Source organism: Pagrus pagrus (assembly GCF_965226575.1).
Source record: "Pagrus pagrus genome assembly, chromosome: 14".
In the NCBI taxonomy this organism is placed as follows: Eukaryota; Metazoa; Chordata; class Actinopteri; order Spariformes; family Sparidae; genus Pagrus; species Pagrus pagrus.
In genome coordinates this window covers 15,582,518-15,599,767 of record NC_140198.1, presented here as the reverse complement: position 1 = coordinate 15,599,767, position 17,250 = coordinate 15,582,518, and the positions used below count along the sequence as shown (strand labels likewise).

The 17,250-nt window shown below is 42.2% G+C and overlaps 1 protein-coding gene across 3 annotated transcripts in view; it reads right to left on the bottom strand.

Annotated features, from left to right (window-relative positions):
* ksr1a (kinase suppressor of ras 1a) overlaps nucleotides 1–9,608 on the bottom strand; it is a 30,234-nt gene extending 20,626 nt beyond the window's left edge. For 2 of the 3 annotated variants that reach the window (XM_084374537.1, XM_084374538.1), the window contains exon 1: nucleotides 9,032–9,608. In XM_084374537.1, the coding sequence (XP_084230663.1) occupies nucleotides 9,032–9,253 (222 nt within the window). In that variant the 5' untranslated portion in view covers nucleotides 9,254–9,608. Of the gene's footprint in view, nucleotides 1–6,400; nucleotides 6,482–9,031 lie in introns of those variants that run through there. The other variant, XM_084374539.1, reaches the window with a different exon arrangement.
* Between the last annotated feature and the right edge of the window lie 7,642 nt (nucleotides 9,609–17,250).

Genomic DNA, 17,250 nt, shown 5'->3' with positions numbered 1-17,250 from the left:
CGTTGTGCAGCTCAGCGCGGCCGTATAGTGTGTCTCCTTATCTCGCCGTCTATCTGTAAGAGTCCATTACAGCAGGCCGCACCTTCAGATGAGCTGCGCGACACCAGCCAGCTCTCGACCCCGCCGCACACCTCTCGAGTGCCTGAGCAACAATGAGGCAGCGCGTGTCTTTCTCTGCTCATTCAACGTTCTCCCTGACACATTCACTCGCCGAACAGACAGAAAAACTCACACAGCCGCGCTGCTGCTCTCAGAAAAGTGTGGCCTTGGGATGTAAAAAGGCTGCTTCGTGGCAGCTAACAAAAGCATCTCGACTGTGGGCCAGAGAGATGAGAGAGGATGGAATGGAGGTAAACGCTCTCAGTGTCGGCTCTGACTGCAGCTTTTTACTCGTCAATTATCAGCTGCACTGAGAGCATTATAAAATAATAATACAGCATGCATTATTGAAAGCAAACTAATAAAAGGTGACGTTTTCAAAACTAACAAGCAAGATCTGATCGGAAAATGAATTCCAATAGAAACCCCATACATGCCTAAATGCAAACTAAGCTCAGTTTGCTCGTCATGATCAGTACTTTAAATGTCGTATGTGGCTCTGAAAGGAGCACTCTAAATGTTGAAAAAATGACCCAGATGATGTTGTAGTGTCATCGGGGTTCTCTTGGCTTGGAAAAAAAAAAAAAAGGTACAATATGTAAGAATTAGCCACCTGTTAATTCATACTTAAAACAAATAGGGGGCAGCATATCACCAGAGTAATCACTAATTGCTGCTTGGAGCACCAGGTGAGTGTTAGTGCTTTTAGCAATTAGCACTGGAGCTTTGGACCAGGACAGACCAAGGCTAGCTTGTTAGCATGCTAGCTTGAGTAGATATCTCCAACATAATACACGGACATCATAATGTCAACAATGTTATTTCTTCACATTCTATAGATAATTTAAAAGATGAAATATGTATTTTCGTTAAAACATTAGATGAAATTGTCACAACTAATGTGTCGATGTTGTGTCAAAGATATCTATGCATATGTGTTGAATTGACAGGTGGCCAATTTTTACATACTGCACCTTTAACAAGAGTCTGCCTCACAAACTGTGAGCAGCATGAAATACGTAGGGAGGTAGAGTGTAATTACAGACACTATTAAGCTGCATTATGGGAAATGTAGGATCCAATGTCTTATTTAAGCTTAGTCCATAGCAAGGAGTAGCAGTGAGGATATCTTCATGTTGCTCTTTTCATGATCTTTCTTTTCCGAGTCTCCAATCTTTATGAAAGTAAAATGATAAATCATTGGAGTACCCCTTCAAATGGTGTCCAAAATGAAGCTCCTTTGAGCATTTGACCTTAGAGCCAAGCCAGTACAAGCAGCTCCTTCTGTGGGTGGATGACAGAGACAGGCAGCCTGCTCAACACACAGATTATTCACTGTGCTCTCGTCATGTGTGTGAAGTCAGTGTTTCTGCATATCTGGACTAGCACGGCCAGCAGTGAGAGGCCTTTACTCGATGTGGCTAATGAGCTAGCCTCCTGCTTTACCTCCCTATACACCAGTGCAGTGCTGTGACGTCAGGTTACCTAGCAACCCCTCTTCTGAGTCGTCAGCAACATTTCAGTGGGATTTTCCCCATACATGTGAAACACGGGGCTCAGACACAATGCATCTCGACATATAAATGTCACCATGTGTCTCCGCTGGACAGTAAGTGTTGTAGCTACAAAACACGAGCGACATTTTATCTCAAGTCACACTCGGAGCGTTCAATACACCCATTATCATCCTAAGTAAATAAGGTGGATAGGATTACACAAGTCCCCAAATCCCTTACTGATATCAGTAATGTGTGTATTTGTGGTGGGAGCACAGTCAGGCACATCAACAAACCAGAAGATGACAGGCCCCGTGCATATTATTTTTGGTGCAGAGTGGAGAAAAGCAGCGTTTGACGTGTGGCCGGGAGGTGGGAGGAGGAGGCGGAGGAGGAGGGGGATGGGGGGGGATGGCGTCAGAGCCCACCTGTCAGCAGAGCTAAACAACACCATGGCAACGGCCTAATGCTGCGAGGAGATGAGTGACAGCCAGTGCGTCGGCCACCGGGGAGGGGAGAGGAGTCCCAGCAGCGAGCGGCCTGCCTGACACAGCAGACTTGGGGAGCAGATCCCACTGCTCCAATTGTTTTCTCAAGGCTCTTGCTGACACAGCAACTTTGGCGCACCTGCCAAGGATAGCATGGCCTATCTGAGAACTGAGCAGCAACGCTCTATCCCAGAAAATGATATTTGCACAGGAAGGTCAGTTTGTTTCCCTCAGACTAAAAAGTGCTTCAGAACAAAACCTAGAAAATGTCAGATCTGCACACAATATCGTCACTATTAGGAGGATGAGGAGAGCAGGGATCCTCTAGTTATTCTTTGGTTGTAGCCTGTAGTCTCCTCTGTCTTTACATGTGGCAGCTCCAGTCAGTGTCACAGTCCAAATGAAATGTGACAGCAGCAACAGTGGCACTGGAGCTTGAAGATAATGCAAATCTAAGGCTGATTTTAATATCACTTTCAAGGACACATTTCATACAGGATCACGCACGGAAGCCGTTGTGAGTACACTGATGTTTCATGGCTGACGCACAATTTTATCTGCACGTATTTAAAAAAAAAAATGATGATAACGCCAAAAGACAAAAACACAATTGAGCCAGGCAGATCTAGTTATGCAGAGGCCAGGTCACATGGACTTTTTTGCGGTAGGCTGAACGTACATGGTTGACAGTCGCAGACAATGGCCTGCTGCCCCTCCTCCATCATTGTTACCACCAGTGCAAGTTGACCCCTCAACTGGGCTGGGAGGGAGGAGGGGGTGATAAAGTGGCCTCCAACTCTCTGTGGCAAGGCTGTGTAGGGATAGTCTACATCCCGGCCTACGACCTGCACGCATACACACAGACAGAACCTTGGCCTAGTTTAGGCTTACACTGTGACGTATCTGTGACGTATCTGTGACAGAAGGACATGTGGTCATTAGGGCCATTTTATGCTTCTCAAACATACGAATACACACGATTATTATTGCTACTGCTAATAATATTGGACATCAAACACATTTTGTGAAAACTGATGATGAGCAAATAATTGAAAGTTTGAAATTACGGACATACTTGACACTAACTCAAATACACTGCTAATAGGGCTGCAACAAACGATTATTTTCATTGTTGATTAATCTGTTGATACGTTTTGCGATTGATTGATTAGTTGTTTGCTCTATAAAAATGTCAGAAAATGGCGCAAAAACTTTTGAGAAGAATCGCAGCATCCCAACTTTATTGGAATCGAGGTTGTGGCTGCAACATTAGAGCTGCAACAATTAGTCGATTAATTGATTAGTCGATTGAAAAAAAAAAAAAGAGTCGCTAAATGATCAATCGTTTCAGCCGTTTATCAAGCAAAAAGGGTCAAACATCTGCCGGTTCCAGCTTCTTAAAATTAACAATTCGCTGCTTTTCTTTGACATTTATGACCGTACAGGGCTCCAGACTAAACTCTTACACTGGTTGCACTGGTGCGCCTTATTTTTTCATTTAGGTGCACCTAACAATTCATTTTAATTTAATTTCTTAACAAATTATGTAAACGATTAGAAACAGGAGAACATTTGTTCAAAGGCAACAGTCTACAAACCCAGTTAGTGTTTGTTAAAAATATCTTCATGTGCTAAATTTTGTTTAATCGGATCTGCTGAATAACAGGCCAACCAATAAAACATGTTCAATTGCAATGATTTTTTGGATGCACGGATGGAGTCTTTTGGTTTAGAAGAAATTTGAACGTCAATTTTGACGTCACTTCGGGCTCTGGCAAATCAGGGTCAGCATTTGTCAATTTTAACCATTTACAAGCAGGCACACCATGCTAACGTCCTTATAATTTGAAGCTGGGATGAGCAAATGCCCCCTCTCCCACAAAAGAGGCACAGGAGACCTCAAAATTACAGGATGTAATGCAACTCATCCTGAGTCAGTTTAAGAATAGATGAAGGCCTGCCTACACTGTTCATCCTGAGTCCCACATCATGCCGTCCATTCTTATTGACTACACCACTCGTACTGGAGGAGAAAAAAGGAAACAAAGAGTGGGTCGGCATTGCTACACTCACTAGAGTTGTGTTTCCTTTACACTCATGTGAGCAACATTCTCCATTGTCTTCTCCTCGGCCTCCGACAGAGACACACATACACACACAGACACGCAGCGGTTGTCATGTCATAAGAAGCAGCCCAGCGGATTGGCTTTGATTCTCCCCTCCCCTTTCCTCCCTGCTCTCCCCTCTCGCACAGGCTCTTTGCGCGTCATTTGATTTTCTTATTTAACAACCAACCCTGAAAATGCGTAGGAAGAAAGATGTCTAAATATAGATGCAGCCACAACAGCTCGCACCACGAGCGCACAGCAAACTCTCTCCAACACCATGAGGAGACAAAACAGAGTGACGCTTTGCTGTTTGCTGATCGTTACCGAGAGCAGTGATTAGACAGATAAGAACTGCTTTTATGTAAAGATTTACACCGATGCATAAATATCAAGGATGTTTAAAACACAGCACATAAGCAAACCACTTCAGGTCCCCTGTTTATAGGATGTTTTGAGCTTATGTTTCTAGTTGTCTAGACTGATTTGGACCCAGTTTAAAAAGAAACACGGTGCTAACTTGGGCAGCGCACAGAGGATATGATAAAGCAAAAGTCAGAGCTACATAAAGAGCTACAGTAAAAGTAACACGGAGACAGCGTGAGAGGCAGAGACCAGGCTGAGTGGGATTAACATGTGAAAAGTGAAGTACCAGTTAGCACTCCATTTGAGAGGCCAGTATCATTATCCTCTCACTGGCAAGGCAGAAAAACCACACAGTTCAAGTGGAATAATAAAGCTCTCTCAATGAGAGTATAAACCGAGTTCAAGCCTCTCTCGATTGCACTCCAGCGCAATACGGGAGCGATACCCGCTTGCACCATGAGTGCGACAACTACTCTGACCCTCGCACATTTCGCTCAGATTCATCAGATGAATTAAAGTAGCTTAAATGACAAGCTATCATAACCAGCTACCTCTGCTACAGGATGGTGGTAACCTGGATGATGAAGTGGGAGTTTTACACCTCTCACGTTAATAGGTCAAGGTTCAGACACGACAGGGAGGACCTTTCGGGATGTCTTGTGCATCTCCAAACTGTAACATATTGGCTGAAATTTGGAATAATCATGAAGAGTCAGCCTAATAAAACTGTTACTAACTTCCACAATCTGCTGACATGAAACGTTCGAGGCCTGTAGCAAGGGAAATCTCAATGAGAGCCAAAGCAAGAAGTGAAAGTGCACACTTATGGCAAGACGTGGTTTCAAAATGGTGTGCCAGTAAAGACATAGGAAGTAAGACTGCTGATCAAGACATGCCATGCCAGCTCTACTTGAAAGACTGTTGCAAGACATCTAGGCCAGGCTTCCTAGAAACGATGATGAACGTTTGACGCTGTATTTGAATGATGTGTTGCTGATCTTCAACCAAAATGTCAGCTCAAAAGGTCACATTTCAAAAGAATGTGTGTCATCGGACAGTTTATGTAGTAGCGTCAACAGTGCAACTTAAAGGGGCAATATGTACAAATTTTAGCTGTCCGAACCACTAGCTGCACGTCTACCTGAGCTGACCAGCTAAGGGATAGCATCAGTTGGTGGTTACTCTGGTGATACGCTGCTCCCTATTTGTTTTAAGTATGAATTTGACAGGGGGCCAGTTCTTACATGTCGCTCCTTTAATCTTGGAAGTTAAACGCATTAAGCCGTCATTTTCATGACTGTCTCCTCCACTGCTTTTCTTTACATGCGATTATCTTTTTAAATAGTTGTGACTTGAACCCTTGTTTGAGTGACAGGAAAGTGGTTTCAAAGAATCTCAACAGGAAGAAAATAGGCAAGAATCACATGACAGTAACACAGTAAGTAAGAGTAAAACCTGTTAGAGGTCAAAAGGAATTTAAGATGACTGTATCACACACCTAGCTAAAACAGAGAAATGATGTGGACTTGTACGATTCTGCTGATGCATTATGAGACAAACGGCAAATAATCAGTTCAAGGGAAGTTCCTAAAAGTTTTGACTTGAGCCGTGACCTCAAACATCGCTGCTCGTGTGTTGATTAGGATGTTTTAGTCACACGTTATCTCTACTTTAGACTTTGTAACAGTCAGGAACACCATAAGCACTTTATTGTTAGTTAAAGCCGGGTTGAGTAGCTGCACTCTGAACTCACCACTGACCAGAAAATGTTAATTAGACAAAATGTAAATAAATGTACCACTGAGACCGTTTAACTGTGCTGTAAAACAGAGAGTATCTACTATACCTGTGTCCAGTGCAGCCTCCTAGTTGTTCTGATACTGAACCCTCCCAAACCACAAACCAGCAAAGCTAACTCGAGGAAACCGGACCCACTATTTGCACTTCTGACTTTCAGAGATTCCCCCCTAAAAACGGCCTCTAACCACAGGAAAGAGACCTCAGAGCTGTTTTAATAGCCTTCAAGAAACACATGAAACCGGCGCGGCCTGCCCATTGTCGTGTCGAACAATGGCGTCCAAAAATGCACCTATGAGACAAGCGTACCTCAGGAAGTACTCTGCCAGATCACGTCCTGTTCCGCGCAGCGAGGAGGCACGCATGACAGCGGATGAAGAAGGGTTGAAGCAGTGTGTGGAGCAGGGACAGGCCGTGAACCTGCATCCAGACTATGTTTTTAAACCGTAACTGGAAGTCCGTGTGAGAAAACATGCTACGTTCAGCAGATTCATTCACACTCATTGCAGAAAAGCGTTGGGAGTATAAAAGGGGACAACTACAAACATGCAAACTGATCGGGTCTGGTTTCCATTTCAGTTAATACTTTGAATTTTTCATTTAATACTGGGCTTCTTCGCTTGAGCCTGTGAAAATGTGTTCCCACACAGTAGCTTGCCAACTTGCACTTGATGCCTGCCAGCCAGCTGAGCTACCAAATTATTTTGCAGACATTAATATTATGAAAATGGATAAAAAGCTGCAGCTACACAAAGGACTGCTTTGTCAACTCTCCTTTGTTCTAACACATCTTTTTTTTCCTGCAGACATCACAAATACAAATACATCTTTTGAGCAGGAGTTACTGGCTGATGCAAACCGTCCGACAGGAACAAGATTACATATACAGTGCAACTTGCTTTAAAAGGGCTACTCTCTTCAAGAGCCGTGATTCCTGACCACTTTGAAGGTCACTTAGAAAAAAAAAAAACAGTCCAGCCAGGCTGCGTTGTGTCTCTGTGTGGCTGAAACTAAATGCTCTGAGCTTTCTGGAACATTGGTTTATAGGGGCAACGGCACAATTGTTCATGGGGTGTTCAGTTATACAGAAATAAAACAGACATGGATAATTGATAGCCTCGAGCCAATCAGGAGTGGAATATTCCTTTTATCCAAGGTATAAAGCTTAAATAAAGCATGAGCCAGAAAACCCATTTACCATCTATCATATCCCTGAAGTGTCAGCATGTCTGGAGCCTATACCAACGATACGTTCATCTACTTACTTGTAGCCATTACAAATGTGCTATTCTACTGTTTAACTCAACGTCTCATCGAGGCACCGTCTCAGCCTCCTCACCATCCAACCCCCTTCTTCCCATGGCCCCCCCTCAGCAGAAGCAGGGCCTGCTGTCGGGCTCGTGGCATTGTTACTAACAACATGAAGCCGGACTTTCCATGACATGATTCCTTCAGTCATGTTGCAGCTGAGATTATTACAAAAACATTATGTGACTGTAAACATCCCATGGGTGGAAACATGCAGGCCTGAGAAAAAAAAAAAAAAGTGACCCTTACATCAACATCACTATAAAATCAACATGACATGGGAATGATGGCGATTATAATTTCACTGTCGATTAATCGGTCGATCGGTTTGTTCTATAATATGTCACAAACGGTGAAAAATTACATTGACCTCAAATGTTTTGTATTGTCCACAACCAAAGATATTCAGTTTACTGTCACAGAAAATATTCAAGTTAGCAACTCAATCAATTATCCAAATAGTAGGCCATTAATCGACAACCAATCGATTAATCGCTGCAGCTCTATATGAAACAACACATTGCTGTGTAGTCACCTGAAAACTGCATTTTCAAACCTGCATCTGAATCCTATCAGAGCGTTGTTTTTAATCATGTGCAGGGTGAAAATATTAAGTGCACCCTTTGCTGATGCCTGCATGCTACCAGGGCATGACTGCCATACTATAGTAGGGGCATGCTGAGGCCCTACTAAAGCCGTGGCTCTTGCGCAAAGCAATGTCAAGTCATCCCAACACGACTGAACTGAATCTGCATCCAGATGCAGGAAAGCAGCGAGTCCACCGACCTCCTCTCTCCCTGCACGGCTGGGAGGCGGACAAACACACATGGTACACGTCGTACATTTCGTTCACGGTGCACACACACACACACGAAAATCCTGTGCAGGGAACAGAACAAGGGAGGGGGGAGGACATAAATAGCTAATAGCAGCAGCATCTAGATTATTGAATGTGTGCCATTAGGCCAGGCTGAATTCAGCTGCACAGCACGGCGCTGCGAACTATCCGAGGGGCTCCTCACCAAATATTTCCACCCAGAGAAAGAGGTCACACAAATAACTGGACCAGGCTGCACTGATATCTCAATTGTTGGGGAATATTCTGAATAGACAATGAAGCCCAAACACTTGAATATCATTTTCTGAGCCATGCTCACCTCCACGCATCGACCCAGAAGCGACAAAATGTGCTCTCAGCTCACTGACACTCAGGGACAGGGCGCCTCGCTTGCAGCCAATATTCAGCCTATATGTGAGGCGGACATAGCGTTTGGGCTTCATGACTCCGCAATTTGACTACACTGCTTTGCGGTTCACACACACACACACACGCACGCGCGCATACACATACACAGGGGGAAAGCTGCTTTACCTCTAAAGTGCGTATTTCTTGCTGTGTGAGGTCGTTGGACGCGGCGCATTTGGTCCGTAGCCCCTGTAAGCTGGAGATGGAGATTTCAATCATATTCTGGATGAGTTCGCATTGATGTAGTGCGGCCATCGCTGCGCCACCGCCGCCGCCGCCGCCACTATCCCTCTTCGGCTGCTCATCACTCTCGACCATCTTCCCACCTTTAGCAGACACACTATCCATTCCTCAGCATTGGGCACGGCTGGAAGGGCTGGAGTCAAACTGTTAAGCTCGAACACAACATATGCAGCAGTCCGGGGCGACCTATTGTGGAAGTTAGCTGACAGCAAATTGTCCCCCTCAGCTCCCAATCTGGAAGAGTCAGGATGCAAAAAAGCAGTTTGTCTCTTCTTTGCTTTCTTATTCTTTTTTTTGTTGTTTTGGTTTTTAAATTATCTAAACAAAACGCTCGACGGCGACCCGGGTTGTCGAAGCGGTCCGAAGTCCAGCAATGCCGCGACTTGTGTTTTTCGGTCCGTGTATGCTACCACCGACGAGAGGCTACTCTCTTCCACCGACAGCTCTGGCAGAGGCTTTCACCGTCTGTCAGCTGTTGGGAACATCATGGGGCGCGGTGCAATGTGGGAAATGAAGTCACACGGGTTACAAAAAAAAAAAAAAAAAATACCCCTGCACTACTCCACGCTACATCCCGTCAACCTCCCCCTACCCTCTGATGCGCCTGCTCACACGCATGCAGATGAAGAAAAGGGACAGTTGTCTGATTACGAAGGTGATTTCCAGTGATTTAATAACAGGAAAAGCAAATTAATGACATTAAAGGTTATTTAAATAATAAGGGGAGCGAGGGGGCTGCTAACTGCACCAGGGACAGGAAGTTAGCTAAAACAACGACGGTTATAACGGCTGAATTAAATGTAAGGGCCTTGATATATAGCACCATTTTAATTTTGATATGTTACAACAGGAAAGCACGAGTGTAATTAATATGGCTGAGTTCCATTTCGCTGCTCCTGCTGGTGTCATTTGTAGTCCCTAAAACCTGGACATCAGTTAGCAGTTGGCTGTTGGCTGTCTGAGTTTTTTAAATTAGTTTTTTTCGGTTAAAAGCCTAAAATAAGGTCTGTCGTTTACCACAGGCTTAAGTTATTTACATTTATTTATTCTACGACATAAAAAACATCATTAAATGTCCCACAATTGAATTATAAAGCACTTTGGTGTCTTGAAAACTGCGGTTGCTAACAAGGGCCTTTATGTAGCACCATTTTCATACTGACATGTTACAACAAGGAAGCACAGGTGTAAATAATAAGGCTGAATTCCATTTCGCTGCTTCAGTTTCAAGGTTTTTCCTTACACTTTTGTTCTGCAAGATAATCTTCACGCTGCTTTTGTAGTGTAGTGTAAATGCAACCGCCACAAGTAAAAAGCTAACATCAGGCTAAAAACAAACTACATCAGTCGCATGACCTCCACGGCAACACCATTAAACTTTTTAATGGCCTGCACTAGCATTTACTGTACACACTTCATAAAATGGTGAGTAGGCCCAGATGAGTTTCCGTGTTCAGCGTAATGACGTTGATGTGTTTTATGTCATAAAACAAAACATGAAAATCCCTAAACCCTGTGTTAACCACAGGCCTTATCTCAGGCATCTAACCCATTCAAAAAACCCACTGACTTTGAGACGAGGGAATCAGAAGAGCAAAAATGCTAAATTATTTCCGGGTTGTAGGACTAATTCCTGCTGCATTCTGTTTTATGCTGGCTCACTGTCATACCGTCATGGCCTCCTGGGACAGTTGAAAAGAATGGAGCCCTTGTTAATGTCATCGGTAACACCTGTGCTTTTCCTGACAGGTCAGAATTTCTGCTTTGAAAAAGGCCTATTGTGCACGCTGCACTGGTGTGGCTTGCTGGGAGGCTTAAAGGGGCAGTTCACTCCAAAAACCAAAATATACTTTTATACTTAATATACTATCCATCTAGATCGTTTTGGTGTGAGTTGCTGAGTTCTGGAGATATCAGACGTAGACAAGTTTGTGTCCTCTCGAATGTAATGGAACTTTATTGTACTCGACTTGTGGTGCTCAAAGTGCTCTTTCTAGAAATCATGACCCAGTTACTCAAGTAACTGTATCATCGCATAGAAGGAAGCATGCAACTACTCATCGTTGAAGCTAGCTAACTAAGCTAACCAGTTAATGTTACAGCTAAGCAGAGAAGGATGCCGTTAATGCTTACATCCTGCATTGTCAGGAGCAAAAACTTCTTGTCCCTTCCGCACAGCGATATAGTTGGTTGGTGTAGTTGGTTTGACAGAAAATAGTCCTTACATAAAACTGCTGACAACAAGGTTTGTGGATCATTTCGAGCTCAAGGTCATGATTTCTGTAAAGAGACATTGGTGTTGAGTTTTTCAAATACATGTTTTTGGTCACTATAGGCCACACATGCTGAATGCCATCTAAGTCCATTATATTCGAAAAAAGGCAGACATCTGTACGGGCGATATCGCCAAACCTCGGCAACCCACGCCAAACCAATCTAGATGACTAAGTAGCACAACAGATGAGAGGAAAAATATAAGTTTTTGATTTGGGGACGAACTGTACCTTTAAGTGGAATAGTCATCATTTTATGTACTACTTTCACCTGCGCTATTCCTGAGGCAACAAGTCAAACTGTCTGCCAATAAACGGTAAAAACATACTATGAAGTAATATGATAGGATCTGCAACAACAGGGTGCTGTGAGGAATTCTGGGATCCAGAACACTCCTCTCTCTCCTACACTGGTACAGCAACAATAGCACGGTCGTGTGGAGAGGCAGGGCTGGCAATGCAAGAGCAGCTTTGGGCCCCAAGAATAATCACCACCTTTCACCTCGCTCACAGCTCCATGCACTGTCAGTACATACTCTGTGTTGAGCAAAAGAGATGCACCATAAGGCGGACAGGAATACTATAGAGATTTTAGCAGTAGGATGAGGTTCTTTATGTATTTTATCAAAGGTACAATCTGTGATCAGAGCACAGCCCCCTTCCCATCCCATCCCACCAGTCCAAGTCCACATAGTTGACATTCCACTTGCATGTAGTTGAGTGTACATGGTCTGCATTCAAATGCAGACTGTGCACTTTCCACAATGATGTGATGTTTGAAAGGGTGCAGCACCTAAAGGGTTCTGGGCTTTTAATAGTACACATTTTATTTTGTTGTTTGGTGCATACAATCACACTCCCCCAAAAACTCAAGAGTTACTACAAATTAAATCAAATTAAAACTGATTACTTAATTCCTCCCACTCAGTCTTATTTCCAGACTAAAAACAATAGCATGCAGCCAAAAATCAAGAAATGTTACAAATCCTGACAGCGATGGAAGTTGCTGCAACTTCAGTACCGTACCTTAACAGATATGCACTGTCATATCAGGACGGTGCATATTATAAGTGTGGAGGTGGGAGGTGTGTGCAGGTTTCCACAACCATGAAGCAACAGTACACATGGCTCACTGCTGCAATGAGGGTGTGATGTTCCTTCCTTTAATATACCCTGATTATACAATGGGACGTGAGTCACTTCTCATGGAGCCCTGTGTTCCTCCTCTCCATCTGTCTATCTGTCTCCTCTCAGATTCTGATCGTGGAAGAAATTGTGCTGCATCTGATGCTGGCCAGACATGAACCGGTCCAAATAGCAGCCCTGCACAGTAACATATAGGGATCCGAGTGAGAAACCAAATTAAGGAATTGGAAACCTCAGTCAGGGTGTTTTGGTGTACCGCAAGTCGACCTCCAATTTAAAATGGAAACTAAACCGAAACCAATGACAGAAATTCCACTGAAATAACATTACAATCTGAAATTGACTCAACATGAAACTGTAAATCAGTCTAAAACCAGTGCAAACAATGGAATGAGACAGACACAAAGCCAAGTTTCAATCGTGACCGTGAACTAATTGTTTTTCTTGGTCTAGTAGCCTACTTTGTAAATTCTCTCCTGCTGTATTAACAACACAGATTTGATGGTGACATGCCAGCAGAACACAGTGCCAATTTCAGCACTTCTTTGCCTTCAAAATGAAGTTACTAAGTAGCAACAGTGGGATCAGAGCAAAGGCTTTAAGGTAATATAAAAAATTTGTTGTATATGCCCACCTCTTAGAAAGCATTGATATCTAACTTCAAACACAGACCGTATAATTTGTACAAACACCAAAAGGGTGAGGTTTATGAGTCTTATTTCAGTTGTTCAACATGATGGCAACTAATTCAGCAAACATAATATTGCTACAGCACTACAGCCACGTCTGTGAACAAGTTAAATCTTGCAATTTAAGGGAAATATTAATTTAAACCTCTTTCGCTCCATATGTCTGGCTTATCGTCGATTGCATAACTGCGGCATAAGGACTCTGGTAGTGAGAATGTGATTATCTTTGTGATTATTTAACCCCTGAGTTGACAGAAAACAACAAGGTGAAATGTGTGCACAACAGATGCCACTATTCCCTCGACTTCTTATCCCATGTGCAATGTATTTCATGAAAGACTCCAGCATCTCCGGTGAAAAACATTTCAATGTCTCACCGTTTGTTCCTCCTCCACTCTGTGTTATGTCCTTCTGCTGCAGCTTTCCAACAGTTCATTTCCCTCCTGATACTTAAGGATAACTGACCTTTGTTCAGTAATAAATCACATGCATCATGTAGGCAGTTCAAAAAATACCAATGTTGTGAAATAAAAGAGGCATGAGAAACGGTCATAGGCACTTGACAGCTTGTTGACACGACTCACTCAGCTGAGGACAGCGTGATCCTTTCCCAGCCTGACGGTCTCTTAAGCCGTTTAAACTGTTGTACTATTGGACAGCCAAGACGCACATGCAGCGCGGTGCTCAGGGGTTCAGATTAAATTAGATTGTGGACAGTCTGACTTCAGCGTCTTTGCTGGCCAGGAATTCCAGGAGCTAACCCTTAAGGTCTTGGGGAGGTTGAGACCTGATGGGATCATTATAGAGTCACAGCCTTTGCTTTATAGTCTGCAAAAAAGGTTGAAATTACACCGTCTGGATACATGATTTTGATGCAGGTCTGGTCATTGCATAATTCAATGCGACACATTCAGGGTGCACATGTAACAAATATCTTGCAGTGCAAATTATATATGTTTATGTTATATATATGTTTTAGTATAGACTACAATTATGTTGATAAACAAATATAATGAAAAGTAGAACTCAGAGTCTGGCACTCATTTTTCTAAAAATTAAAAAAGGAAAACCTGAAAAAAACAACATAAATAAGATTATCGTCATTAAATATTTTTTCATAGATGCTTCATACTTTTCTGAATTATCTAACTTCTGCTGCATTCATAAAAATGGGAAAAGGAAAATGTTTGCATTTTCCTTCAAATATCTCATGCTCATGTGTTCATACTGCGTGTGCTATTAAAGTAGCCTAAAAAATGCTGCCCATAATGTGCATGAAGCAGCTCAAAGTAGAAATTCTGTTGTGTCAAACTCTGAAAAATGATGTCATTCTTCTGTTATTCTTAGAATTGAGGTGAAGTGCCAAATATAGATGTAGGCAAATGTTCCTAAAGTGTTAGCACTTGTTCACAGCTCCCAAATTATTTAAGAGAGCACCAGAGGTCTCCTAAGTCAGCTAACACTTACCTTCAGAGGCAGCAGCTGCAGAATTTCCATATTTTGCAAATGTATGACGATAAGTTGATCAAAAGGTACATTGTCTGTTCCAAAACTCATACTGTGTCATGAAACAGTCATAACATGATGGATTTAGCATAAAATACAATCAGATCTTCATATTAAACCGATTTATCAATTTTAAAATGTGATATATGTGTGGTGAACATTCCTTTTATCATCCTACTGATGAAAGTGAACATTAAAACTACATTTTTAAGTTTTTCCTAAAAGCTATACGAGTCATAAGTCAAAGTGTAAGACCATTTTAGTTACCCTCACCCATTAACTTCATGTATTTAGTAGGAAATTCTGCAACAAGGTTCCCAGTTCGCTGTTCTATAGCAGGGGTGCCCAAACTTTTCCCTTGGAGGCCCAAAACTGAAACTTAATGGTAGATAACGCACCAAAAGGAAACACCTATTGCATTGTATTGTTACATGCAAAATGGTACCAGGATCCCAAATTGACTGACTTCCTGCACAAAGTGTAACTCACCATGTTTGCCCACCATGTTCAGATTATCAGAAAAGATTCATAATTCTACTGTTAAAAAACATTTTTACCCCAAAAAACAAACAAACAAAACAAAAATAACATCATACACATTGATTTATATTACCATAAAGTCATTTTTGTAATTACTTTTATTCATCTCTTTATTTATTTTTGTTAGAAAGGTGTGGCGGGGCCAAATCAACTCTCATGGAGGCCCAACTTCGTTCCGTGGGCCCTGCTTTGAGCAGCCTTGGCCCAGAGCAATTCAAGGGGAACTGCACATTTCTGACCATGCAGGCCTGTTGTGATTAAAGCTAAATTAAATGCCAACTGGTGTTTTGGTGTGGGGCAGTAGGAGCACCATCATGCTGGTATCACAGTATATTGTAATTATAATATTATTATTTTACTCTCTGTTATTATCTCTGTTATTTGTTTTTCTTACTTGTATGTTAAATTACAAATTTTTGTCCATTCGGTCAGTGATTTTTTTGTAATTAGACGGGTTCAGCAGTAAGTAGTTATCATTCGTCTTTCCTATTTATAACACTTACAGTAATTCAATTTTATCAGAGTTTTAAAAAGATACCAAGGAGTGCTCAGTAGCTTAAATATCTTCATTTGAATGTATTTTAAAGTCCTTTGGGAAAAAGAAAAAAAAATCTAGAACATATATCCACGCCCATTGTCTGTTTGATATCATTACATTAATATGAAAACAGGAAGTCAGACAGAGCAGGCCTCCCGTGAACTCCAGCTGAACTCTCCACCCTACAGAGTGGCCAAGTGAGTTTTTTTTTTTTTTTTCTATTAAGGGACAAGGCAGTCCTCTAACCTTTACTATTTTTACTGCATACATACAGCTGTGAAACAAAAGGTGGAGGAAACATGGAGGTGGGGGGGACCAAAGTATTGGGCTTCAGTCTTGTACCAGCATGAGACGTGCCAAAGCCTTAGCTGTTGAACTCCACTAGACACTCAAGAGAAAAACAAACAGACATTGCTTGAGATCTGCATCCGGCCTGTCTGTTCTTACTGACCTTTAGGATTGTCAATACCTTCAGATGGATATGACATGAAGTTGGATGTTACATTCAAAAGAGTCAACTGCCTCTGCACATTTGACTTAAAAGTAAGCTGCAGACATATATGTGGTCAACTCCAGGATATCCTCCACCAGATACTGTTCTCTGGAGTGTCTCTGTATGCCTCAGTTGCGTCAGTCAGCATATACACCACAGAATAAATGTCATCCAGGCCAAATAAAATTCAAAGTAGGTAAACTCATTGCCATCACACATTAGAATGTAAATCAATATGCCCACATTGGAGACCATTTGGATTATTCCTTACAGTAGGAACAAGGGGTGGATAAAACTAGGACGCCAGTGGCACAGGGCAGTGAAATATGCACAGACGACACCATCTGCTGGACAACTGTGTACTGCAAAAAGCATTAAAGGATAAGCTCGCACAAAACTGACACATTTAGACATCATCTACTCAGCCCCATGCTGATGGTGTGTCTTTTTGGTCTCCTAAACAACTGAAGTAGATGGGGATTTAAGATTTTAAAAAAAAGAAAAACAAACATAAAATGGTTTCATAAACTCGTTAAGCATAATCCAGGTTTTCAGAACTCCCAGACATCCCAAATTGATTTGAATTGATCATTGACACCCTTGAGGTGCGGTCAAGCTCATGCGCTCACTACAGACAGTTTGAGCGCTAATGCTACTAGCTCAGCAGCTAGAGTGAATATTCCATCTTAAATAAAGGCTGTAAGTAACGTCTTTTCAAATCAAGCATACACGATATACGACGCCATATTACACAATGTAACTTGAAACAGATTATTATCTAGAATCCAGCAAATGACTTTGATTCCTTGAAACTCTTTAAAGAAGTTGATGTGAATTAGAAAGAAAGCATCTATTTTGAAAACAATGAATCATCTTTGTATCATGTTAATCTACAATGGACATTAATGGCCTACAAT